Source organism: Dipodomys ordii, unplaced genomic scaffold, assembly GCF_000151885.1.
Source record: "Dipodomys ordii isolate 6190 unplaced genomic scaffold, Dord_2.0 Scaffold9, whole genome shotgun sequence".
Taxonomy (NCBI): domain Eukaryota; kingdom Metazoa; phylum Chordata; class Mammalia; order Rodentia; family Heteromyidae; genus Dipodomys; species Dipodomys ordii.
Genome location: NW_012267225.1, coordinates 21,298,131 through 21,325,731, shown reverse-complemented (window position 1 = coordinate 21,325,731; position 27,601 = coordinate 21,298,131). Strand labels below are relative to the sequence as shown.

Here is a 27,601-nt window from a genome sequence, read left to right as displayed (position 1 = left end):
ACCCTCTATGAAGAAAATGAAAATATTCCAATGTTTTCATCTGTGGTTTTCAGTTTTTTTTAAATGTTTCCTTTTTATTTATTTATTTTTAATTTTTTTGTTGGTCATGGGCCTGAATTCTGGGCCTGGGCACTGTCCCTCAACTCTTCAGCTTAAGGCTAGCACTGTACCACTTGAGCCACAGCGCCACTTCTGGCTTTTTCTGCTTATGTGGTGCTGAGGAATCAAACCCAGAGCTTCATGCAGGCAAGGCAAGCACTCTACCACTGAGCCACCTTCCCAGCCCTGGTTTTCAGTTTTTATTTTCATAAAAACTTACAATCATAGAGAAACCCACCCATCTCCTCCACACACTAAACTTAAAAGGAAATATTAGCTTCTAAGTTACAGATCATTAAGAGAGAGCTTTATAAAGAAGAAAAAACTCCTTAACTTGACCATGAAATAAATAAGAGGAAAATTCTTCTGAATTGGAAGATCACATGTGTGACTCTTCTGTCTTCATCAGGTGTCTATTTATCTAGCTGAGCCCTCTAAAGAACTCATGGCCTTGAAAAGGAGCCTCATAACCAGACAGATGAATAACAGAACTGATAATGGGATTTTTTTAAACTCTGGAATCACTGCTTTGTCAGTATTTTCCAAATTAGTCTTTAAAATAAATACATTGGCTTTCCCTTCATGTCTTTATATTATTGAACATAAGACATTTCTGAAAAAAAAAACATGTTAATTTTGTAGCAAATTTCAAGATCATCTTAGAAGTACATTTTAGTGAACTGCTTAAAATAAATTGAAAATATCAAATACAGTATTTTTTAAAGGTATCTCTGTATTGATATCTGTAACTATTACATCTAGTGAAGGAAAATAAGTGTTGTGGTTTTCCATATTCCAGTTATTAACTGAGTTCTCTCAGGACCTACTTTAAATCGGGTGAGTTAGTTGCACATCTCTGCCTCCTGCTTCTTGGTGAGCACGCTGGCTCCTTGCCCTTCTCAGTAGGGATAAGCAGCCCTTTCCAGATGTTTCACCATTTTTCCTGCTTCATGCCAAATACCCACGTCGGTACCATACATGTTTTCACTTTGGAAATTTTTATTAGAAATGAGGCACCATTAATGTTATGTACTCTTGCTACTTAATTCCTTAAAAATAAGATCCAAGAATGCTTATTTTTGAAGTAAATAAATACTTTAAACAGATTTTTATTATTGCAGTTGCTGTTACTCAAAATTCTTTTAGTATTTCATATAGATTAAAATGTTGACAACTGGTAAGTTTACTTTTGTAATCTACCTATTTACTCTGTATTTCTCTTTGGAAAATATTCTGGACAAATGTTGACATTTTTTTCTGAAATGTTTTCTAATGGTGTTTTATGATTAGTATAAGGGAGAATAAAGCTTTGATGATTGATAGCATTTGCCCTTAGCAAAATCTGTTTTGACTTTTAAATATAAAGGAGTTACTAATACAGGTAAGTATTGCACAAATTCACAGCTGTTAGCAAAGTAACCATCAGAGCTATGGAAGTTAAAATATAGAAGAGATTTCAATATGGTCTTGTTCTTTGCCTGCCATCTCATAAAAATTAGTTTTAGTAGACCTTCTGATATGATTTATTTTTGCTTGTTATTCTAAAATAGAGACTCAGCAGATTAAAGGATGATATTCATAGGGGAGGAATCCAAAGGCATAACTACTCTGAACATACAAAATACTATTTACTGCAACAAATTCCAGGAAATGGAAGCATGGGTGGTTGTTTGTTGTTTTCTTTTAATTGAGGTAGTGGTATTGGTGTTGTTTGTTTTTGTTTTGGGCTCTTTGTTTTGTTTTGTTTTTAGGGGGGACAAAGGGCACTACAAGAGAGGGAAGAAGAGTGAACAAATGCAATCATGGTATTCAGTATACACTATGTGGGAAATGAGCTATGCAATTTGTGGGCAGAGATAGGAGGGGGAAACTGGGGGAAAGTGACATTGTCCAAAAAAGAAATGTACTTATCTGACTTAGGAAATGGTAACCCCTCTTTACATCTTAATAATGATAACAATAAAATTATATTAACTTTTTTTTCTGGTCGATCATGGGGCTTGAACTCTGGGCCTGGGCACTGTCCCTGAGCTCTTTAGCTCAAGGCTAGTGCTCTACCACTTGAGCCACAGAGCCACTTCTGGTTTTCTGGTGGTTAATTGGAGGTAAGAGTCTCATGGATCTTCTTGCCTAGGCTGGCTTTGAACCACAATCCTCAGATCTTAGTCTTCTGAGTAGCTAGGATTACAGCCATAAACCACTGTTGCCCAGCTGTATTAAAATTTTTTCAACATAAAATAGTGACTCAGGCAGAAAAATAATGTAAAACACAGGAAAATAAGCCTGTGTGCATGAACTTAAATATTCCCTCTAATTACTGTTTTGTGTAGTTAAAGTCACACTGGAATAAGGGAGAAAGCCTGTTCTGTTATCAGAACAGAAACTGGAAGCACATTCTGAAGACACTCTTTCATCTTAGAAAACGCCTTCCTTTCTTCTTTCTCCTCCTCCTTTTCTCCTTCCCTTCATCTTTTTTCTCCATCTCTTTCCTTTGTCTTGCTTATAAAATCCTCTGCTGGCCTTAAACCTTTGATCTCTCTATCTCAGCTTCCAGAGTGCTAGGATTACCGGCTTATATCATGATGTTTGGCTCATTTTAGAGCAATTTAAAATGTATTTTCTACCATCCTTCATAGTTCTTTATACCAAGGCAAAGAAGAAATCTCATCACTTGAGAAACAAAACTTTTAACAAGTTTTCCAAAAAAGTAGAAAATAAAAGAGTATAAATTTTATTATTGACTTTTAGAACAATAATTCAAGTAACTTTTTTGAAGTTTTTCTTGAACCTATAAAAATTCATAGAAAGGTGGGCCTCAATGGCTCCCGCCTATAATTCTAGCTACTCAAGACTCTGAGATGTAAGGATTACAGTTCAAAGCCAGCCGAGGCAGATAACTCTGTGAGACTCTTAATTCCAATTCACCAGCAAAAGCTGGAAGTGGAGGTGTGGCTTAAGTGGTAGAACACCAGTTTCAAGTGCAAAGCCAAGCAAGAATGCAAGGTCCATGTCAGGCGCTGGTGGCTACTCAGGAGGCTGAGATTTGAGGATCATGGTTCAAAGCCAGCCCGGGCAGGAAAGTCTGGGAGACTCTTTACCTCCAATAAGCCATTCAGAAAACTGGAAGTGGCACTATGGCTCAAGTGGTAGAGTGCTAGCCTTGAGCTGAAGAGCTGAGGGACAGCGCCCAGGTCCAGAGTTCAAGTCCCACTACTGACAAAAAAAAAAAAAAGAATGCAAGGTCCTGAGTTTGTCAATACCAACACACACACACACACACACACACACAATTTAAGATTATATAAATACAAGCTCTACATATATTTTATATGTTTATTTTATCTAAATAATGATTAATTCTAATCAGTTTCTGGTTTCCTTTGTTTTAGGAAATAATTCTTTGAAATTATTAATTTGGCATGTAGTAAGAATTCAAAATAGATTGAATGTAGGGAAATTAAGCATAAGTTGGGTGGCATATTTGAAGATAAATTGAAATAACGACTTTATTATTTTAGATTATAATAAGATATATAGCAGCATTAACTTGTTGACTATTGGAGTTATCTTAAAACAAGATATATAATACATGACTACTGAAATACTTAGGATATTAAAGCATTTTTATTATAAGTTGCTATTGAATAGTTAGCAATGAGGAATATTTCATCAATATATTTAAGATCTAATAAGTTGATATTAGGTAGATAAGAAAATATACATAAATTTGTTATTTACTGGTTGCTTTTATATTTGTTTCTAAAATATTTATCCACTCAGATATTCTAGTTTATTTTCACAGTTTTTAATAGTAAGCTGTTTTTTTTTGGACCTTAATTTTATTTCCTTTTGGAGCTTTTATTTGACAACTCTAATAAAGAAAATTGGCATTTATCCCTCTTCTGATTCTTTGACTATGACAACATTTATCCACTTTCACATTGGTTTGCTGACATAGCCTTTTCATAGAATACAATTGAATAAAAATGAAATAGGAGATTGAGTTTGGCATAATTCCCTTTCTTATCATGTATATGCCATTAAATTTTGACAGTGATGATAAATGTTTCCACCTTCCAGATTTATTGAGTTCAGGGAAGACAGTAGAGACAAAAATGTACTGTACTTCTAAGATATATTATTTGTATTAAAATAACAATACAGAAAATGGTCTTTCATATTCCTAACTATCCCACCATACTCAGTATGTACCATAAGCAAGTAAGTATCTTAAAAGTTAATTTTATTATTTTGCAATTTTGATGTGCAGAATTCAGTTCTTCCATGTTATGCATGTCCTATGCTTTACAAAAGAATGGAGCTTTTGCTTTACCTTCTTAACTTCCATTGGTCTAAATTTTAATTTTTCTTATCTTTTAAACTATGAGAATAATGCTGATTTCACATATATTTTTGGTATTTTTGTAATGGTGCTTGAATGTCTACTAAATATTTTATATATTGCAAAATCTGAAAGTATTTGAATATTTTGTTTCAAGTAAACATATGTTGGTATTTTGAATTTCAAAATTATTTTTACTTAATCTGTGATTGACATATCATTTTTGTACTTTAGCTATTTTACTTACCCCTCTCAAGTTTTTGTAAGTTACTTTTAAAATTCTCAGAACTGGGCTGGAACTATGGCTTAAGTAGCAGCGCAGTGAAAAGGCCTGAGCAAGTCCCAATACTATCAAAATACTTATAATCTACTCATCTCTGTACCCTTCTATAATAATTTTAGAACTGTCTTTTGACCATTTACTTGTTTGAATTATTAACACACTTTTGTATGTGTACTTTTAGTCTACTAAAGATACTGATAGTAAGCATTTTTAAAATACTTTAAAATTGTTGTGATCTTAAAAATCGAAATGATTCTTTCTTTCTACTATCCCTCAAGAAAGATCAAACCTGTATTTAATTTCCCTTGCCTTATTTTGTAATCGAAACAACACAGAGCTCCTGCTACATTCCAGCAATCCTTACCACAGTTCTTAAGTATAAATTGGCAGGTACTGCAGATAACAAAAGTGTGGCTCTGAGAAGCCCCAGTTGCACAAATGTGTGCAATATGGGTGAAAGCACTGTTATAGGACATAGATGATGGTACTTTGGTATAGTTCCAAATGTACTCTCTTACAGAAAACTGAGTTCATCTCTCCCATAATATTAAAATTTAATATCACTTTGATCAGTTTTGTTTACAAACCCTAATATCATGCCAATTAAGTATTTTTTAATGACGTTGAACTTGAGAAATGAGGAGTCATTCAGCATCACAAATTGCCATTGATCTAGGTAATGCTATTTTGCTTTTAATTTCTGCATTTATTTATTCATGTAAAACTGCTTAGGACTAATAAACATGTGCAGTTGGTGAAAAGTAATGCATGACTCCGATGGAGTATGGAATGTAAGCATGTGTCATGAAACTGCAATTCCTCCATGCTTTATTTTCTATCATTTACATGTTCCTTCCATTTAGAGTATAGTCCATTCTTTTTTTCCCCCCATAGGTCAGCCAAAATGGGAAGGATTGGATTCTACTCTCTTCCATGAAGAGTAAATGGGACAGGCTAAGATCAAAGTCTGAGGCTTTTACCATCTGTAATCAGGTATGTACTGAACAAAAATCACTGTAATTCTGTGCATGCACTTTTGAAGTATTTGGTTGATACATATTGTGAATATGGTCTTTTATTAGATATTGCATTCACAACCTTATATTAAGCCTATGGTTTTAAATGCACCTATGCTAACTGATTTGAGTTGTGTAATGTAATGATGATTAAAAAGATATTATCAGCCATGAAAAACTTTCAGCTGGTCTTAGAAAAGTGTAATATTTGAAATCAGTGCAATTCTTCATTGCTCAGTATGTACATACAAAGATAATTCATTTGTTATTCCATATTGAGTATCACCAATTTAGCACAGTCAAATGTTTGTATATTGCTTCATGGTGCAAGTTTAATACATTTTTTTTCTCAAACACCAAAGTTATTTTTCTTAAATAAAAAGTTATTTTGCATCACAATTAGATTTTGTAACAATTACAACAGTTAGAATTTGTATCAGATTTTAGTTGTATACAAGGATTTAGATACTTTCATTCTTCAACTGGAACATGATTAATTTGCATATAATCTACATAGGTAAGTGAAAACATCTTGTTAGAAAATAAAATAATGGAAGTTATTTTTTCCTACCATGACAGAATGCAGAATATAGTTATTACTAATTACAGCAAAATAGTTGTTCAGATCTGATCTGTGAGAGAAGCAAAGAAGCTTTCTTCTGAATGAGATAATAGGAAGAGGACAGGTCTGAGATTCAGAAAATCTAAAGCCAAAGTGCTCCCACCCATATTGCACACATTTGTTCAACTGGGGCTTCTCAGAGCCACACTTTTGTTACCTGCAATACCTGCCAAGAATATACTTAAGAATTGTGGTAAGGATTGCTAGACGTAGCAACAGCTCTGTGTTGTTTAGATTACAAAATTAGGCAAGGGAAATTAAATACAGGCTTGATCTTTCTTGGGGGATAGTAGAAAGAAAGAAACATTTGGTTTTTTAGATTTTATTATTAGCATAGGCAGTATCTGTTGCCACTTTTAAGCTACAAGGAGGACAATGCAGGCCTAATAAAGAAAAAAGAATACTTGATTAACTTAACCCTTGTGCTTTACTGCTGTAGTCAATTAGCAGATCATTGCTGAATTTTGTCTGTTTAGAGACAGCCTCTACATTAAAATATGAGGACTTACTGTAACATACACTTAAATTTCATGAAAATGTGGCTATTTAGAGCTCCTACAAAAGTAAAACGGGAATCTGTAAAAGTGAGGGTAATATACCTAGCTTTTATTTTTATTTATTTAATCTTTAAAATTTTATTGTAGCTGGGCGCCGGTGGCTCACGCCTGTAATCCTAGCTACTCAGGAGGCTGAGATCTGAGGATCACAGTTCAAAGCCAGCCCGGGCAGGAAAGTACATTAGACTCTTATCTCCAGTAAACCACTAGGAAAACCGGCACTGTGGCTCAAGCAGTAGAGCGCTCGCCTTGAGCTGAAGAGTGCAAGGACAGTGTCCAAGCCCAGAGTTCAAACCCCAGGACTGACCAAAAAAAAAAAAATTATTGTAAAGGTGATATACAGAGGATTTAGTTAGCCAGGTAATGAGTACATTTCTTTTTGGACTGTGTCACGTCCTCCCTCATTCTTTCCCACTTTTTCTCCTATCAGTTTCCCTCCCCAAGTTGTGTAGTTCATTTCCAACATTGGGTCTAGACCTAGCTTGTAAAGGCAAGTGTCAGTCTAAAACCAGAACTCAAGTGAGATAAGGGAGTTGGCTTTCCTTTTTAAAGTATATGATAGGATGAAACTTCAGTTAATTAATTAATAACAAGTCATTTGTCCATATCAAGTTTTCAGTTAAAAGATCAGATCTTTTTAAAAGAGGTTGTAGATGTTGTCATTTCTGTTGTCTCTTGATAGTACCTCACTAAACTACCTTGAAGAACAATTGAATCTTTGGAGAGTTGCTGTCTGTAGTCTGAGAAGTAGAGTTGATAGTATTTACTTCTCTCTCCTTTACGTAGGTTTTAACTTTTTTATTTAAATGAAAAAAGACCTTCTCATTGCATGGTACAAGGTAAACATTTCATTCTTTTTAACAGCACAAATAATGAATTGAAACTCTCACATAATTTTTTACCCATCTGATTGCATAGATATTGTTTACAGTAAGAAGTCCCAAAAGGTGTCTTATGGAAGTGGCACTGTGGCTCAGGTGGTAGGGCCCTAGACTTGAGCTGAATAGCTGAGGGAGAGCACCCAGGCCCAGAGTTCAAGCCCCATGACCAACAAAAACAAAAAAAGGTGTCTTGGACTCAAAGGCTAATTCCCCTGCCCTCCTCCCCAGCTCTTATTTGCATTGGCTTATCTACCAATGGTAGAGTACCCAGTGAATGTAATCATTTTCTATGGTATTAAAAATGGGTACCAGTGGCTTTATACCTGTAATCCTAGCTACTTGGGTGACTGAGATCTGAGGATTATGATTTAAAGCCAGCCTGGGCAGGAAAAGTCCATGACAATCTTATCTCTAATTAACCACCAGAAAACCAGAAGTGGCTGTGGCTCAAGTGGTAGATGCTAGCCTTGAACTGAATTGCTGAGGGACAGGACCCAGGCCCGGAGTTCAAGCTCCACAACTGACCAAAAAAAAAAAAGTTGAGAAAAGTTAGGCATATTCTTCCTCCAAGATAAGTAACCATGCCCTTCATCAAATATTAGCCATGCCCTTCATTGAATAGGCCATCGAAAGCTTTTACAATTTCAAGAATGTATATTTATTGGGGCTGGGAATGTGGCTCAGTGGTAGAGTGCTTGCTAGCATGCATGAAGCCCTGGGTTTGATTCCTCAGTACCACATAAACAAAAGAAGCTGGAAGTGGCGCTGTGGCTCTAGTGGTAGAGTGTTGGCCTTGAGCAAAAGAAGCTCAGGGACAATGCCCAGTCCCTGAGTTCAAGTCCCAGGACCAAAAAATAATAGTAGTAATAATAATAATGTATATTTCTTACGTAGACAAATCAATCTACTCTGGATTCAGAGATCTTTGGCAGTGTGAATACAGTGCTACAAAGACTAAATTTGTACTTCAGGTGGTACATTCAGCTCTTTCAGGCCTGTAGTGTCTTAAGTACTTTTATGGACTTAATGATTAAGTTTTCAGTGCTACAGTGTTTTTCATATAATATGCAATATGGCTAGTAGTACGCATGGATTACTATGGTCTTTAGACAAAATACTTTCTGAAACATTTTTATATTTTAGTCAGATTTATGTTCTCTTTGTGAAAAATGAAAGCTTAATAATGCCACTTTTAGAATCATATTTTGATGCTTCCTGAGAATTTCTGAAACTGCTACTGCTATACCTAAGTACAGCATTGTCAGGTGGAATTTCAGGGTATGTATAAACTGTTCATTCTGAGCAATGCATTTATATGTGTTTTGACTAATATAAAGAAACCTACAGATATTACATTGGACCAGCTGAATCCATTTTATGGTTTCTTTTTTAATTCAAAAGCATCACATAGCAAATAATTTTTTTTAAAAAATGGAGTTTAGTTACAAACTAGTTGTTTCTTATTTTTTTTTCCAGTCCCTTTTTGCTTTCTTTTACGACCACATGAAACTTGAGAAGCCACCTAAACCTATATCATTTAGTGGAGTTGGGCAGTTCCCAGTGTCCAACAAGAAGGCCTGGTTTAGGCTGCGATGGCCACTGTCATTCCTGGTGATTTGTCAGAAGTAAGAGATACCCAGAAAGTCCCTTCAGGGAAACGTAAGCGTGGTGAAACCAAACCAAGAAAAAACTTTCCTTGCCAACTGTGTGACAAGGCCTTTAACAGTGTTGAGAAATTAAAGGTTCACTCCTACTCTCACACAGGAGAGAGGCCCTACAAGTGCACACAACAGGACTGCACCAAGGCCTTTGTTTCTAAGTACAAATTACAAAGGTATTACACTCTATTTGTCTTTCAGATTATATTTTCTCTTTTGTTGGCCATTTGAAGCCATTGTAAGCGTATGTATCTGTATACACATTTCTCAGCTGATTTGCAGAGTTAATGTTAAGTAGATTAGACTTTAGTTAGTTCTTAGTATTCTAAGTCACATACTTTTATGTATTAATGTCTTTGATTTGTTTTTTTTTAAATAAAATGCTTAATGAGAGTAGAATTTCCATTTGTAGAAAGAAATTGCGACAAGAAAAGGGTATGGACATTTACGTGAGTATGTTCAGTGTTGTTCATTTGTTTCTGTAATGTTAGCTAAGAACCAGCAGAAAACTAATGTGGCAACTTAAATGGCTCAAGTTTTGCAGCATTTAGATGATATTAACTGTTCTCATGGTTCATACTAAGTTAAGCAATTTCTGTTACTAAGGGAGTTCTATATTAGCATGATAGTTTAGTTGCCCATTTGAAAACTGAATACATACCGATTTTGTGGTGATAATCACTAACAGAATATATCTGTGTTTAAAGGCACATGGCTACCCACTCTCCTGAGAAAAGCCACAAGTGTAATTATTGTGAGAAAATGTTTCACCGGAAAGATCATTTAAAGAATCACCTTCATACCCATGACCCCAACAAAGAGACATTCAAGTGTGAAGAATGTGGCAAGAACTATAATACCAAGCTTGGGTTTAAACGGCACTTGGCCTTGCATGCCGCAACCAGCGGTGACCTTACCTGCAAGGTATGTTTGCAGACTTTCGAAAGCACAGGAGTGCTTTTGGAGCACCTTAAATCTCATGCAGGCAAGTCATCCGGGGGGGTGAAAGAAAAAAAGCACCAGTGCGAGCATTGTGATCGCAGGTTCTACACCCGGAAGGATGTCCGGAGACACATGGTAGTGCACACAGGAAGAAAGGACTTCCTCTGTCAGTACTGTGCACAGAGATTTGGAAGAAAGGATCACCTGACTCGACATATGAAGAAGAGTCACAATCAAGAGCTTCTGAAAGTCAAAACCGAACCAGTAGATTTCCTGGATCCATTTACCTGTAATGTGTCTGTGCCTATAAAAGATGAGCTCCTTCCAGTCATGTCCTTACCCTCCAGTGAACTGTTATCAAAGCCATTCACAAACACTTTGCAGCTAAACCTCTATAACACTCCATTTCAGTCCATGCAGAGCTCGGGATCTGCCCACCAAATGATCACAACTTTACCTTTGGGAATGACATGCCCAATAGATATGGATACTGTTCACCCTTCCCACCACCTTTCTTTCAAATATCCATTCAGTTCTACCTCATATGCAATTTCTATTCCTGAAAAAGATCAGCCATTAAAGGGGGAAATTGAGAGTTACCTGATGGAGTTACAAGGAGGCATGCCCTCTTCATCCCAGGATTCTCAAGCATCATCATCTAAGCTAGGGTTGGACCCACAGAGTGGGTCCCTAGATGATGGTGCAGGAGACCTTTCCCTGTCGAAAAGTTCTATCTCTATCAGTGACCCCCTCAACACACCAGCGTTGGATTTTTCTCAGTTGTTTAATTTCATACCATTAAATGGTCCACCCTATAACCCCATATCAGTGGGCAGCCTTGGAATGAGCTATTCCCAGGATGAAGCACATTCTTCTGTTTCCCAGATCCCCTCACAATCACAGGATCTTCAGGATCCTGCAAACGCTATAGGTCTTGGGTCTTTGCACTCACTTTCAGCTGCCTTCACCAGTAGCCTAAGCACAAGTACCACCCTGCCACGTTTCCATCAGGCTTTTCAGTAGGATTCTGGGACGTGGACTTAGTACAAAAATGTATGTATAGTCCTGCCTTAGGTGACCATTTTACTTGTAGTGCCTCCTTTAAGACAATATGAAATTTTCTGCTATTGTATAATACCAGGTTTCATTAAGCCAGTATAAAATAGAAACTAGCTTCTTCAATGAGTTTTAGAACCATTCATGTACAGTTATGTTTACCTGGGTATTTTATCCTGATTCACTGCCAGTTGCCAGAGTCTAAAAGCTTTTTTTCCATATAGAAAAGCCATTATTATTAAAGTTTTACAAATCCCATATTCAAATTATTTTAGACCTTAAAATTTTTACTTTTTCCCAATAACAATGGCTTTACCTTTTGACATTTGGCTCATTTTTTAAAAATCTACAGTAGAATGTAAATTTCTTAAAATCAGTGTGAATAACTCAGTTTTAAATTTTTTACTAGCCACTAAATGGATTCATAATCAAATGTTTTTAAATACAGTTTGGGAGGTAACAGATGTTTCCTAGATATTTTATAACTCAGATCAATAGCTATTTTGAAGACTTGCTATTGTCTGACTAAAGTATTTGCTACAATATTATGAACATAATAAGAGAAACAAAACTTAAACACAAAGCGCCAGTATTTGTAGCAAAAAGCAGCTCTTAGTAAGGTAATATAGCATTCTATATTGATAGTTGGCCCTTAATTAGTACACAAGGGATTTTGCTGTGTTTAAGCCTTTTTAACTTTTTACTATCTTTCCTTTTGATAATACTAGTTTATAACATTGGAATCTTCAGCATCAGTATATAGACAGCTCTCTAATCTTATCCACCTTTCCCAGCCAGAGGGTGGCTCAGGCACACCAGCAATTTTATTTGCTCATTGGTCCACAGTTACTCCAGAATCTAGAGCCATTGTGGAACTGTGGGCAGTAGATACATTAATTAATTCCTCTCAGCCTCTGGGAGTGACAGATGCTTAAGCAGGAAGGTAGATGTAAAGCATTCATGAAAGCTGGGAATTTGTCTAGGGATCATGTCTGGTGTTGCCAGGGTTGAAAATGGAGCCTTTAGGAGTAAAGTAAAACCATATCACTTCCATCACTTCTTGCTGAATTTGATATATTTTTCTCTTAAGAGCCAGAAGCAGAAGACAGAAACAGCAGTCTTGCTCCTATGATGTATTCTTATTCAGTTTGAATCTAGCTTTCCCTGGTTATTTTCAAATGGAGAATTTAAAACTTAAATGCATTAGAAAACTATTTGAGGAATTACTGCAGAGTTTTACAGAACTAAAAAAATATACAGTAAAACCCCACCTTTACACAAAGTAAAATAAAGCACATATTATCTTAATATGAAAACAGCAATCAATATTGTATTCACTAAAGAAAATAGTGATAGGCTTTCCTCACATTAGATAACCACCATCATCTGTTGAGAGATCCAGTTATATTTTTTCAAGGATCATTTGGACATCAACCTAGGAAATTTACCTATTAAGCACTTGTTAACACCTTATTTTTGGACTCCATCTATTGGGGTAGGAACAAAACAGAGAGATTTATAGAAGAGTATATTCTCCTAAGAAAAAAAAAAGAAAGAAAAAGTATTTCTGAGCACTCATTAGCCCTATATGGAGCTTCTTTCCCTTTGGTAGGGCCATTTATCACTGCAGATTGCAATGTTTACCAAGCATTTGAAAAATGAGTGCAGATTACTGATCATAATACATTATTTAAAATATTTGGGAGTAGTATAATTTGTGAAGAAAATGTAAATTGTAATGTAAATGGGGGTTTCACTATATATATTATATATTATATATATATATACATACACACACACACACACACATGTTTATCGCACTTCATAGAATCAAAGTTGCTCTCTGAAGGAGCTTTGGCTCCTGATATTTTATCATGCTCCTATTTTTTTAATCTTAGGAGCAGTAGTTTTTATACTTATGTATTTAAATTTTATTATGAAAAATTACATTTTATTAAAAAGTGTGTTCCAAAGGCATTAAAATTATATATGTTAATAAGGAAATACATTAAATACATTTAAAAAATTTTCAAACTGCTCCTAAGCTTTTGATTAGGAGAATATTACATGGAAAGTAGGCTTTTGCTCTGCTTCATTACTGCTTTCTTTAGTTTCTATGAAACAGATTGCTTACCTAAATCTTCAGTTGAATGATTAGTGTTCAATATTGCTTTAATCACCATTTTAAAAAAAAAGGAAAAGAGAAATTTGGTGACAGAGCACAAGTACATAGAAAACCTATTTTTAAATAGATATCACAAATGGCAAGTGTGAAAGCACTACTTTGTTCTGCCTAAAATTTTGCTTCAGAAGTCAAATAAGTGAATTGTGACGTAGGCCTTCAATAGGCTGTATTTTACTGCTAATTAAAAAGAAAAAGGGAGTACCTGGATTTATGAAATAGAGCATTTTGGAAGTGGGGAATGGCTCCATATATGTATATTTATATATACTACTTTTTTTCCTAATTCTCACTGACATAGAATTCAAACAGTCATCTTCAGGGCAACAGAATTAAAATTGTGGAGTCTTAATTTTCTTAATTATACCTTTCTGCCTCTTGTTGCCCCACAGATTTGAAATAGCACTTCACAGTAAAAGAGAAATCAGCTAATTTTTTTTTTAGATTGACTGAAGTGGTCACTAAACCCTTTTTGATAGAATTTCTGTTAAAGATGAGGCAAGTTTGTTTAATTGCACGATATTCTAATAAGGATATAACACATAATTGGCTTTTTTTTTAGGAAATTGTCATTTGCTTTTATTTGAAGTAGACATCATTAAAAATAGTTATTGCCAAGGCTGTTTTGATTCTTTAGTGCCCAGAATCATCATTCTTGACATTTCTGGTAGTGCCTTAGCTTGGGGAAGAAACGGGGGAGGGTATTAACATTAAATAAAAGCCTATTAGTATAGAATTTGGACCTCAGACAAGATATTGAACCTCATTCAGTTTGACTTCCACATGTATGTACAAACTAGGTCACCAATCACAGAAGTGTAAGTGGAAGCATCTTGGCACTGTAAGCAATATTATCCGTTCGTTTATTCAAATACCTACCATCTTTGTATAGTAACTGGTCACTTAAACTTTCGTTTTAAAATCCTGTTATCAAGTTCATTTTTTTTAATTTTGATTTTCCTGGCTGACCATGCACCACTCTGTGTGCAACTTTTTTTTAATTTCATTTAGTGTTTCAAGCTGTGTACGTTTGCCTATTTGTTGCTTGTGCTTTATTTTTCTTAGTCATTTGTGGAATATAGTGATATATTGTGTTAATTTGGACAGTAGCGGTTTTTAAAAACCATATACTGACTGAAACATGAGCCAGAGCTGATTGCTTTATTAAGCTAATAATGAATGTTATAGAGTACATATTTTCAGGATCATTCATCTAGTGAGCAATACACTTATTATAGGCCAATATTTTTTTAAATAGAGCTTGGTCAACCTCTATACTACACATGTTACAAGATATAGCACTTTCAAAATGAATCTAAGCCTTTACAGAAACTTTCTTATAGGTATGCCTTTTATTTTAAGACTTATAATTTGTTTCAAGTGCCATTAGATGATATATATGTAGGCCTTTGATATATAATGCTTTGTGTACAAAAATGGTAGATGGTATTTTAAACAGGTACATTTTTACAGTGTTTTCTTATCAATTTGCTATATTGCACAGAATCAGTGTGTGTCTTTTCATAAGGTTTTACAATGGTTTATTTTTTTACAAGGTTTACGTGTCTCAAAGCACACTGTCTTCCCAGTCTGTAAGTTAAAGAATACCAGTTCACCCAAGTTGCTTCTAGCCTACTGAGATCCATGTGACATCGGAGGAGATCTTTTAAATGTTGAGTATTTGTCATTAGCAATGGCGGACTGTTTCCTCTGATAAATGAGTGCCTGAGTTGTGTGTGTCTTGTTTAAACTGCCAGGGCTACAACACAGATCATATGTGTTGATTACATCAGTCCACAATCATTTAAGTTTGTGATTAAAAGCCCATAGAGAGTTCCTTTTAGGTCATATAAAACAAGACAATGCTACTAACCTTGGTAATAGCACACTTAGGATGCCATTAAGCCCTTCTACAAGGTTTATTAACCCTCTGAGGGTGGAAGGCAATGTCATTTGATAAATTATCTAGCTCTAGAAACGAAACAGACAGAACTATTGCTAATGTATAAAACACTTCATTACATAAGCTTCAGTGGTACAGACAAACCAGAATGAATGTCTTATCTTCTCAGAAACACTCCTTCCATATTATATTGGATCATGCTGCTAATGTAACTTGGGATACAACTCTTCATGGTGCTACAAACTTCTCTGTCTTGTTCAGTTGTATTTTTTTTATCCATAGGAAAAGGACTACATTAGGTGTAAAGGTGTACAATATATTTTTATACTGTGACTTAATTTGTCATTAACAAGCTTTTACACCACCACAGTGTATTCATGTGCACTTGCAAAAGGAGATCTTGGATGTGCAAATGTTACCAGAACAAACCCAGCTTTTGTCCACAAGGTGACTGTAACTCAGAATGGAAAGTGGGCTTGAAAATGGGGTGTAGAGTGAAGAACATGCTGTACGTTACTAACAGCCCTTTGAATTTAAGAAAAACTGGGAATCCATTAGGAAGTGGATTACATCGTGCCTGAACATAAGCTGGACTGCTGAAATTGTATTTTTTAGTTAATGAAAAAGTGTTTGGACTAGTACTCTAAAAAATGTTCTAATGGTAAAATTTTGAATCAAAATAGAAAAGAAAAATATCTGCATTCCAGACTGAATTTTGTATATTTTTATTGCATTTAAAATTACTATTCTGTTATATTGGGAAATCAAGTGGCTTATCATGTATATCATGTACTTAAAATGTATTCACAAACTACTGTTGTATTTGTATAAAATATAGACAAAGATCCTATTTCTGTGTGTGTGTGTATACAAACTCTGTAAAATAGCAATCACATTATGAAGCTGCAGTGATACCACATTTTAAAACATTCACATCCAAAAAGCAGGCTATTTATTGCCAGATTCCCAAATTTAAAATATTAATTTGCTGCTAATTAAACAATAATAGTACTGCAGCTTCTTGTGGCCTACAGTGTTATGTTTGCTGTAAGAAAAAAAAAAAGATGTGAATTCCACAAAAGATATAAATAAAATTATAGAATGACTTTAGATAACATAGATCTTCCTGAAATGTTCATAGATGATAATTTGCTATAACATTTTTTCTTTACTATGAAGAATTTTTTATTTGATAAATACAAAATTCTGATTGTTGGCTCTAGGACAGTTCTTATCATTGAAATGAAATTTATAGGGTTCTAAGAGGTTTTGATTTTAAAAGTTTATGCTTTTAGAGGAAGCACAGAAATTACAGACTTTAAAAAAAATGAAAACATCAAAATTTTAATCCAGAGCCAGGCGCCAGTGGCTCAAGCCTATAATCCTAGCTACTCAGGAAGCTGAGATCTAAGGATCATGGTTCCAAGCCAGCCTGGACAGGAAAGTCCATGAGACTCCCATCTCCAATAAACCACCAGAAAAGTAGGAAGTAGAGCTTTGACTCAAGTGGAAGAGCACTACCCTTGAGCAAAAGAAGCTCAGGGAAAGCACTCAGGCTCTGAGTTGAAAACCAGCCCTTCCCCCCCCAATAAAACTTTGGGTAAATTTAGAACTTATAAAAAGCTACTAGAATGATACTTACTGTTTGAGATTATACTAGCAATTAGCATTCATTTTATAATTATTTTCTGTTAATACTGTAAGTTATCTTTCTAGAAGTTTACCTGGGGGTAGTTTCCTAAAATTTGAAAAATGCCCTATTAACCATTCAAATGGACCAGAATGGTTATCACACTTGTGTCTTTTCAGCTGAAATGTGTCTGTTAAATAGTCAGGAAAACAACTCCCAAGAAGGGATTCATTCTGAAAACTGAATAACCCACAGCACCTCCATCAATTATGAGCAAGTATAGTTTTACTGCTTTTAGAGGGTAAATTACCAGCAATTCCCATGTTATTGAGTCCTTATTCCCCTAATTGCAACAAATGTAAAAGTATTTCCACGCTGACAGTGAAGACTACCCGTATTTTTATTTAAATCCATCCTTGTGAAATACTTTAAGGACAGTTTAGAGAAGGAAACAAAATTATAAAACTCAAGAATAGGCTGGGAATGTGGCTTAGCGATCTTGCCTAGCATGCATGAAGCCCTGGGTTTGATTCCACAGTACCACATAAACAGAAAAGGCTGGAAGTGGTGCTGTGGCTCAAGTGGTAGAGTGCTAGCCTTGAGCAAAAAAAAAAGCTTAGGAAGCCAAGTGCCGGTTGCTCACGCCTGTAATCCTAACTACTCAGGAGGCTGAGATCTGAGGATCACAATTCAAAGCCAGCCCAGGCAGGAAAATCTGAGACTCTTATTCCAGTTAACCACGAGAAAACCAGAAGTGGTAAACTTCAAGAATAGTAGACTCGGGGGCTGGGAAGGTGGCTCAGTGGTAGAGCCTTGCATGCTCGAGGCCCTGGGTTCAATTCCTCAGCACCACATAAGGAAAAAGAAAAAAGCCGGAAGTGGCGCTGTGGCTCAAGTGGCAGAGCGCTAGCCTTGAGCTGAAGAGCTGAGGGACAGCGCCCAGGCCCAGAGTTCAGGCCCCATGACCGGACCCCCCCCAAAAAAAAAGAATAGTAGACTCGGGCTGGGAAGGTGGCTCAGCCATAGAGTGCTTGGGTCACATGCATGAAGTTCTGGGTTCGATTCCTCAGCACCATATAAGATAAAAGCCAGAAGTGGCATTGTGGCTCAAGTGGTAAAGTGCTAGCCTTGAGCTGAAGAGCTCGGGGAGAGTGCCCATGCCTGTTCAAGCTCCTTGACTGCAAAAAAAAAAAAAAAGAATAGTAGACTCTGAAAAGGTGTGCTTGGAATGAATTTGTATAAAGTATAATCTTTATGAAATGTTCGTTCAAAATTCAGTTTACTTCTCATAGACCCAATGGGGGCCAAGATATTTTTTTCACTCGTATTAAATGAAAAGTTCATTCTAAAGGAAGAAGGAAAAATTCAGACTGGCTTCTAAGCTTGAGTTTTGCTACCACTTTAGTTACACGTTGATTCAACTCACACTTCTGAAGCAAAGGGCACCATTTTGTGCTAAGTCTGGAGGTGTTCCAAAGTCAGCATCACGGAAAGGGGGAGTCCTACCTGACGGAGCGTCAAGGGAACCTGGCAGCACTGTCTTATGATGGATTGTCTTAACCTTAGATTAACCTAAAGGTTCAATTAAGTCATACTACATTCTCCTTGTTTATCCAGCAAAAATGGCTATGATCAATTTCAGCAAAAAAAAAAAAAAAGGACCAGTGTGTTCATCCCAGTCACACTAAACCACAAAGAAAGAGTGTTCACAAATCTTCCTACTCTGAAAATGTTGACTCAACTAGTGTGATGTTCCATTTTATCTGTCAATTTAGCTGGGCCTTAGTATTGGACAACTAATCTAGAGACATTTTTGATGTGACTAATATTTAAGCCCAGTATATTTTGAGTCAGGCAAATCGCCCTCCATAATGTAGGTGGGCCTCACCCAACCATTTGAAGGCCTGAAGAGCAAAGACTGAGAACTCAAAAGTAAGAATTCATCACCCCATACAGTCTGTAGACTCAGCTTCAACCTAAGTTCTTAATTTTCCTAGCTCACCAGCCTGTTCTGTGGATTAGCACTTGCCAACCCCACCATCCTGTAAGCCAATTCCTTCAAATAAAGCCATACCTATTTATATATACAATGTAGTCTTTCCCTGCAGTACACTTGATAGTTTGTCTCAAATGTATTTTTTTTTAACCAGTCCTGGAGCTTGAACTCAGGGCTTGGGCTCTGTCCTTGAGCTTTGCTGCTCAAATTAGTGCTCTAACACTTGATCCACAATTCCACTTCTGGCTTTTTCAGTAGTTAATTAGAGATAGGTCTTACAGACTGTCCTGCCCAGGCTGACTTTGAACTGTGATCCTGAGATCTCAGCCTCCGGAATAGCTAAGATTATAGTCATGTGCCACCTGTGCTCAGCCTCAACTGTAATTCTTTAGAAGAGTTGCTTTTACTTTGAAGGAAGAGGAAATTTTCTGTGTAATAATTTATCAAATTCATTCCCTGATTCTGTTTGCTCTAGAAAGGGGATAGAAAAAAAAAGTGATTTGCTCCATGGAAATTGTATCCATGAAAGAGTTCTCAGATGTACTGAGGCTTCGATGTAGGGCCTCGAGTTCTCACTGGGCTGTTTTACTCATGGGTGGCACTCTACTACCTGAGCCACACCCCTAGCTCCAGAAAGTCCTTTTCGATATACTGGCAGTCTTTGGCTGCCATTATTGCAGGTGAAAATGGGTTTCTTCACAGGAACAAATCCTATTTAAATGTAAACCGCTAATCCTGCTTTACTCAATGGAAGCATACATGAAAGCCATTGGTTCTGTACTGTAAATACACAGGTGAGGGTTTCTGTAACCTAAGTCTTTTCTCAAAACAGGCAAATGGTCCATTTGTAATAATACCACAGTGAAATCTCTGGGGCTCTGAGGTAATGAGAGTGGAGGTATAAAGGCTTCTTATGGCAGAGATGATGTTTCCTGCCTTACAATATTAGAATTTCAGGAGGAAAAGTTTTCAGTTTATTCCACTTATCATCTGAAAAGTTTAATCTCTCTTGAGTCTCCAAAGTGTTGCCAGCTGGGCATCAGTGGCTCACACAATCAGGAGGCCGAGATCTAACGATCACAGTTCGAAGCCAACTGGGGCAGAAAAGTTCTCATGATACTCTTATCTACAATTAACTACTCAAAAACTGTAAGAACCCAGGCTCTGAGTTCAAGCCAAGGATTGGCAAAAAAAAAAAAAGCCAGGCACCAGTGGCTCACGCCTCTAATCCTAGCTACTCAGGAGGCTGAGTCTGAGACTCCCGCTTCAAAGCCAGCCCTGGCATTTAAGTCTGTGAAACTCTTATCTCCAATTAACCACCAGGAAACTGGAAGTGGCATTGTGGCTCAAGTGGTAGAGCACTAGCCTTGAGCTGAATTACTGAGGGACAATGCCCAGGTCCAGAGTTCAAGTCCCACAACTGACAAAAAAAAAAAAAACAACTGAAAGTGGTGCTGTGGCTCAAAGTGGTAGAGCACTAAGCTTGAGCAAAAGAGCTCCCAAACAGCACGCAGGGCTGAGTTCAGGCCCAAGGACTGACCAAACAATTAAAATTTAAAAAAAAAAAGTTTTGCCAATGCAGTTGGTTGTCTCATTGGAACTATGTTAGCAAACTGCTCTCTTTCTAAATATACATTATCTGTCATTAGCATTCACACACACCCGATGTCATTTCTTAAGCAAGTTCCTGTAACCAGATTTTCACACCCTAGGAATTTTCATTGTGCAAGAAAGCTAATAGATAACCTAAGCACATGGTGCCCTATTTAAAGATATTGTGGTATGTCAGCTTTTCCCATCCTAGAATGAATGATAATCAGCAGCTGTAACAAAAGCCCTATAAGCATCTTGAAAGCGAATATTTCATTTGAAGAGTTGAGAAAGGTGAGTTGGACACCATCCTAGTTTTCTAAGTTAAATCTATCAGAGGGGTGACACTGTCCAAAAAGAATGTACTCTTTACCTGACTTATGTAACTGTAACTCCTCTGTAACTGTAACTCCTCATCACCTTTATAATAACATTTTTTTAAAAAATCAGGAAAAATGTAAAAATTAATCTTACGGGTGCAAAGCACTACTTATTATTCCATGACTTTTTCTATAGACTATGTCCACATTTATTGCTAAAATACTAGCAGGTTCCAAGTTAAGAGTTCCAGTCTCAGACCAAAAAAAAAGGTCATTCCCTGGAGTTAACTCCCAGGACCTTGTAATAGAGCCTATGCCTATTCCTTTGTAAGTATGGTATTCTCTATTTTTAGGTGGTTTCTTTTCTTCTGCCCAGGAATTCTACCTGTGGAATCTTACTCATCCTCTAGCCTTTCCTTAACAGTTTCTCTTCCAGAAAGCTACCTCTTGTCTAACCCACTGAATGGTAATTTATTTTCCCTCTGAACATTTATTACAGTTTATTAAATCACAGTCTATGATAGCCCAAGTAGTTGAGGGCAAATCCTATTTTTGGAGATCTAAGATCATGGCAGATAATCAGTGTATACCAGTTGGATGAAAGGCAGAGTTGTTACCTAAAAGATTTTCAGCCATCTTTAGGACACATTTAAAAAATATTTCAAAGTTGGAGTCTAGAAAGTAAAAACAAAATTACTTTCACAGTAATCCCTGCTCTTTAGAAAATTTCATTTCAGAAATCCAAGATTGTGCACTCATATATAAAACTTTGTTCTGGCTTCCTGCATCAGCATGAGCAAATCCTACAACTGCATTATTTTATACTCAATACAAGGGACCAAAACTAATGAATCTTTGAGGACTCTAATTCTCATAGCTGTAATTCAAAGGCTAATAGCAGTGGAATCTTACATTCTGGATTAGGAAAAGGAGAATTCTACAGGCCCCGAATATCTGCAATTTGAAAGGGAATTCTACCTTGCATCCGCATGACCTAAAACACAGAAAAGAATCATAGGAAAATAGTTGTCAAACAGGTATTCAAGCCATAGGTGGCCTGTGACATGTAAGGATCTCAAGAGTAAATTGTGTTTTACAAATGAAAGAACACAGATACCAAAGAAGCAAAAATTGAACCCACACATCTCAAAAAAAGAGATTAAAAATTCTTGGCTTAATCTAATTATTGACAACTTGCTAGGAAAAGACATTTTAAAAGATATATCCTTATGCATTGCAAATGTTCTCAATGACATATTTGGTAATTATAAAACTGTCTAAGGTTTACATATCAAGTTCTGTTTACACGAAGATTGGGAAGAAGTGAAGGAGGAGAGGGAAGAAGGAAGGAAGGAAAAGTAAAGACCTCTTTTAATCCTTTGGAGAACCCATATAACAAGATACAAGGGAGTTAGTTGGAAAATCCAGTTTGGGTGGGGAACAGATAACTGTTGAATGAAGGTCAAAGACAGCCTAAAAGATGGCCATCTGAACATTGAGGATGCAGTTTTTGAAAAATCTGTTTTTCCCAAATTGAACTCTAGAAAATAATTTTTAAAATATTGGAGCAAAATCCAATATTGCAGAAATTTAACTGTTCTAGGAAATCTGGATGGACCTTCAGTTCTTGCTGTGGGGAAGAAGTAGAGGTAGGTGACCATGACTGCTTGTCCATAATACAAAACAAATTGCAGATTTAGAGCCAAAAACAAACTCAGTCTGGGGAACTGGACTTGGATGGCAAATGTGACCTAGCACCCTTGCCCTAGTATTCATTGTGAACATTGTGAACTCATTGTGAACATTTATTGGTTATCAATTATGTACTAGACATTATTCCAGAAGGTGGGAACGAGGTACTGAACAAGACAAACTCCTCATGCAGCTTACATTATTTCACTGATTTACTTGGAAATTTGAATATCTCTTTGTCTATTTCATGGCCATTTGTATTTTTCTTCTGTGACTTGCCTATTTATACATCCTTGGTTCATTTTCAGATTTATATTTTTGATCTGTAAGGTTTTTTTTTCTTAGAGGAATCAGTTATTTGTCATCTGCATTATAATTTTGTTCCAAACAATATTGTTTTCTCTTGCCTTTAGTATGAAAATACAGCATAGATGCCATTTCTAAAGTTTTGATTTTTTTTTTTTTTTGGTCAGTAGTGGGGTTTGAACTCTGGGCTTGGGTGCTGTCCCTCAGCTCTTCAGCTCAAGGCTAATGCTCTACCACTTGAGCCACAGCACACTTCCGGTTTTCTGGTGGTTAATTGGAGATAAGAATCTCATGAACTTTCCTCCTGAGTAGCTAGGATTATAGGTGTGAGCCACTGGTACCCAGCCTTTTTTTCTGGCTATGGATGTAGATTTCTATACTTTAGTGAATAGGGATGGAGTCCCAGGAATAGAATTACTGAGTTAAAAATATTCATATCTCCCTCATTCTCCAGATTTTCTCTCTTTTTTTTTTTTTTTGTTAGTTGTGGGGCCTGAAACTCTGGGCTTGGGCGCTGTCCCTCAGTTCTTCAGCTCAAGGCTAGTGCTCTACCACTTGAGCCACAGCGTCACTTCTGACTTTTTCTGCTTATGTAGTGCTGAGGAATCGAACCCAGGGCCTTATGCATACAAGGCAAGCACTCTACCACTAAGCCACCTTCCCAGCTCTCCAGATTTTCTTATAAGGATTTTATTGATTGCATTTTTATATTTAAACTTCAGTCTACTTGTTATATGAAGAATGTGTAAGGTGCTAATGAAGTTTTAGTATCTGCCAGAAGAGTAGATGGTAATTATGGCATCATAACACTGACTAGTGTATGGGACCCCATCTTCCCTCTTCCATCTACTTCTACTCTGGTAAGGAAGAATCTACTACTAGAGTCCTTGCTCTGTTTGGTTATCTGTTTTTCCATCAGTATACCAGAACAGCCTTCTTAGCTTACCCTGATATCAGCAGACATTCTGAAAACCAGACTCTTGGCTGTTCTTACAGAAATCATAGCTGTATTTGTAGGCATTTTTTCCACATAAGAACTTTATGAATATTCAATAAAAAATTCCCAAGAACTGTGTTCTAGTCATACTCTATCACGCTGGACTTTTAGATGTTAACTTCAAGAAAACTGACTAAATCTTTAGATCCAAGTAAATGGAAGAGTTTTTCCAATCCTTAATATTTTGCTTCATGTCTTCTAATATCACAGACTTGTAGTATTGGATTTCTGACTTTCATTTTTATTTTTATGTTTTGGCAATACTGGGTTTGGAGTTAAGATTTCATACCTACTATGCAAGTGTTTCACCTTTTGAACTATACCTCTAAGCCCTTTGTGCTGGTTTATGTTTTCCCTAGTACCAGGGTTTGAACTCAGAGCCTCCTCCTCTGCTTTCTTGCTCAGCTAGCACTCTACTGCTTGAGCCATGCATACCTTCTGCTCTACTTTTTGCTTCCTATTTTGAAGTCTTAAGGGCTTTTCTGCCCCTTCTGGCTTCCAACTGTGTCCCATTGGATCTCAACCTTCTTAATCACTGGATGTTTTTCTCCAGGCTGTTCTCAACTTCGATCCTCTTACTTTGTTTTCCTGACAGACTGGAATGACAAGCATTTGCCACTATCCACTATGCCACTATCTTTGTTGAGTTAGGGTCTCTCTACCTTTATCCTAGCTGACGCAGAACACTTATCCTTCCCCATTTCTACCTCGCTAGTAGCTAGGATTGTAGGTATAACTCTTATGGGACTCGGTGTGGAACTCTTGTCTTTCTTGTTAAAATTTTTCTTATGTGATCTAAAATTTGACCTTCCATTTCACACCTAGACTCTTATAGCCAGCACACATGAACACACGCATGCACACACATGCACATACATACACACATACACAAAATGATTGGTTTAATTAGATGCTTATTTCCTATTTACAGTACTTAACCAAATTTATATAATTATTCAATTTGAATTTTTCCTGTATTCTCTTGGACTTATTAACATGTGTATTCATATCATCAGCAAATGAATACTTTTTTCTTTTTGGTCTACTGTGGGGCTTGAACTCAGCACCTGTCCCTGAGCCTCTTTGTGCTCAAGGCTAGCTCTCTACCACTTGAACCACAGAACCACTTCCAGTTTTTGAGTGGTTAATTGGAGATAAGAGTCTCATGGGACTTTTCTGCCTGGGCTGGAGCTTTGATATACAATCCTCAGACCTCAGCCTTCTGAGTATCTAGGAGTATAAGCACAAGCAACCAGTGCCTGGCAAATGAATACTTTTATATGTTTTAATATCCATGCCCATCATTTCATATTCTTGTTTTATCTGTTTAATGAAATCTTCAAGAAAGTATTAAATAATGGTGATAAGCATTGATATCTCATTCATGATGGTATAAGAAGTGAATTCAGTGGGTTAATATTTTAAGATATGTGCTAATACTTTAGGGCAAACTGAGACGTTCCCATCTCTTGCTTAATAAGCATCATCTGAGAAAAACCCACATATAAAAATAAATAAGTAGGCCAAGCACCTGTAATCTTAAACAAATAAGTAGAGACCACCAGTCTACCTGGTGCTGTGGGTGGGGCCAGAAAGGGAGGAGAGTGGAGTGGGCATGATCGCGTGGCCAGAGCAAAGGAGGGAGGTGCTGGAGGTAACGATCCTCACTAGTGTTCCTCCAGGTGGAGTCCTCAGAACGTGGCAGCCCCTGCAGAAGCGTAGGCCTGGAGCCTATTCCTGGGGTTGCGGGTTACAGCTTGCCTTGAACAAACCTGCACACTGATCCTTGTGCTTACTAATGTCACCAACCCACTGCCACGAGCTCCAAAGCGGGTCCCCGAGGCCAAGCGGGATGGGCAAAAGAACTTTGGCGAACTTGGAGGAAAACATGGATATGAAGGAATGGACCATTTTTGATAGGGACCCTCTCCCCAAGACTGTATTCCACAGTTGCCCAATTTGGCGGCTGACTTCTAGGAAATGTCTTTTCAGCCTCTGTCGATTTATCCCAAGCAGGTTCCCCTTCAAAGCACTGATAAAATATTTTCATTTTATATGGAAACATGTTTGTGTTCCTGAAATGAGCTCTGTTTATCATTGATCATGTTACCGAATGCTAATACTTCGTTTAAACCCTTGGCTCCATATTAATATTTGAGATTGAGGCCGTTTCCTTTTCACTGAATAGAGGAGCTTTTGGAGCTCTAACTATGCTGGCATCATAAAGAGGAGAGAAGTGGCGATGACCCTCCTTTGTTTTCATTGGACAAGAGTTGACTATCAGAACTTCAGTGCTTGCTCAGCCCTGATAACCTAGTTAGTTATCTGTAATGAAGCTGAGATCCAAAGGATAGCGGTGCAAAGCCAGCCTCGGCAGAAAGTTCTAGGAGACTCCATTTCCAAAGCAATCAGCAAAAACCAGATTGGAGAAATTGCTCAAGTAAGCAAAACAAGCCAGGGGAAGGACCCTGAGTTCAAGCCCTGAAAACAAAACAGCAATAACAACATTAGTGCTCCAGGGAAGGCTAAGCAGTATTTGAGGCACCCTTACCTCTGCACAGTGCCTTCTAACCACCATTCCCTTGGATCAAATTAGAGTTGGGAGTGCCAGGAAGTCATCCATTGGCTGCAGACTCTCAGTTTGCTGCTGCAGGATTTGTTATAGCCACTGAATCTATGGACAAAAAGGGGAATGGGAAAAATAGGAATACTGTTCCACAGTGGAGGGAAAGGGGAAAACCCCTGAGATAGAGAAGATCCCTTAGGGTTTCTTTTAGTATTACCAGTTAAAATCAGATGTCATCCCTGAGAATTCTTTCATTCTATTATTTATCTCTACTATATCTGAGTCTATGCAAATCATTCTGAAATTTTAGAGGACACAGATAGTATTCTAGAAAAATATTACTCACTGGACCCAAGAAAGAGTAGAAACATGGACCAAATTACTATGAACAAGAAAAGAAAATGATTTTAAGTATATTATTGCAAAATACAAGCAATATTCATAAATAAAACTCATAACTTTGCAAGAAAATGTATGCATTTAACCCATAAATATTTAGAGTGCTTACCACTTGCTAAGATAATTCTAGACTCAGTTCAAAAGCTGGGCAACAGTAGCTCAAACCTGTAATCCTAGCTACTCAGGAGGCTGAAATCTGAGGATTGCTGTTCAAAGCCAGCCAGTCAGGAAAGTCTGTGAGACTCTTAACTCCAGTTAACCACCAGAAAACCAGAAGTTTTTGGCTCAAGTGGTAGAGGGCTAGCCTTGAGCTGAAGAGCTGAGGGACAATGCGCAGGCCCAACGTTCAAACCCCACAACTGACCACCCCTCTCCCCAAAAAAGAGACAAAATTGGAGACTTCTCAACTGGGGCAATGAGTGTTTGGTAAAAGTGTACTTCCTTGTTTCTTATTTCCATGCACAGAGGTTTTAAAGGTGAGGACTTCTGGGGCTGGGAAGGTGGCTCAGTGGTAGAGTGCTTGCCCTGCATGCATGAGGCCCTGGGTTCGATTCCTCAGCACCA

General features: G+C 37.0%; 1 protein-coding gene across 2 annotated transcripts in view; it reads left to right on the top strand.

The window, feature by feature from the left end:
* The window catches only part of Plag1 (pleiomorphic adenoma gene 1), a 41,458-nt gene extending 29,787 nt beyond the window's left edge, over positions 1-11,671 (top strand). The window contains exons 3-5 of one of the 2 annotated variants that reach the window (XM_013009289.1): positions 5,624-5,717; positions 9,277-9,634; positions 10,166-11,671. In XM_013009289.1, the coding sequence (XP_012864743.1) occupies positions 9,393-9,634; positions 10,166-11,423 (1,500 nt within the window). In that variant the 5' untranslated portion in view covers positions 5,624-5,717; positions 9,277-9,392 and the 3' untranslated portion in view covers positions 11,424-11,671. The remainder of the gene's footprint in view (positions 1-5,623; positions 5,718-9,276; positions 9,635-10,165) is intronic. The other variant, XM_013009290.1, reaches the window with a different exon arrangement.
* Positions 11,672-27,601: the final 15,930 nt, after the last annotated feature.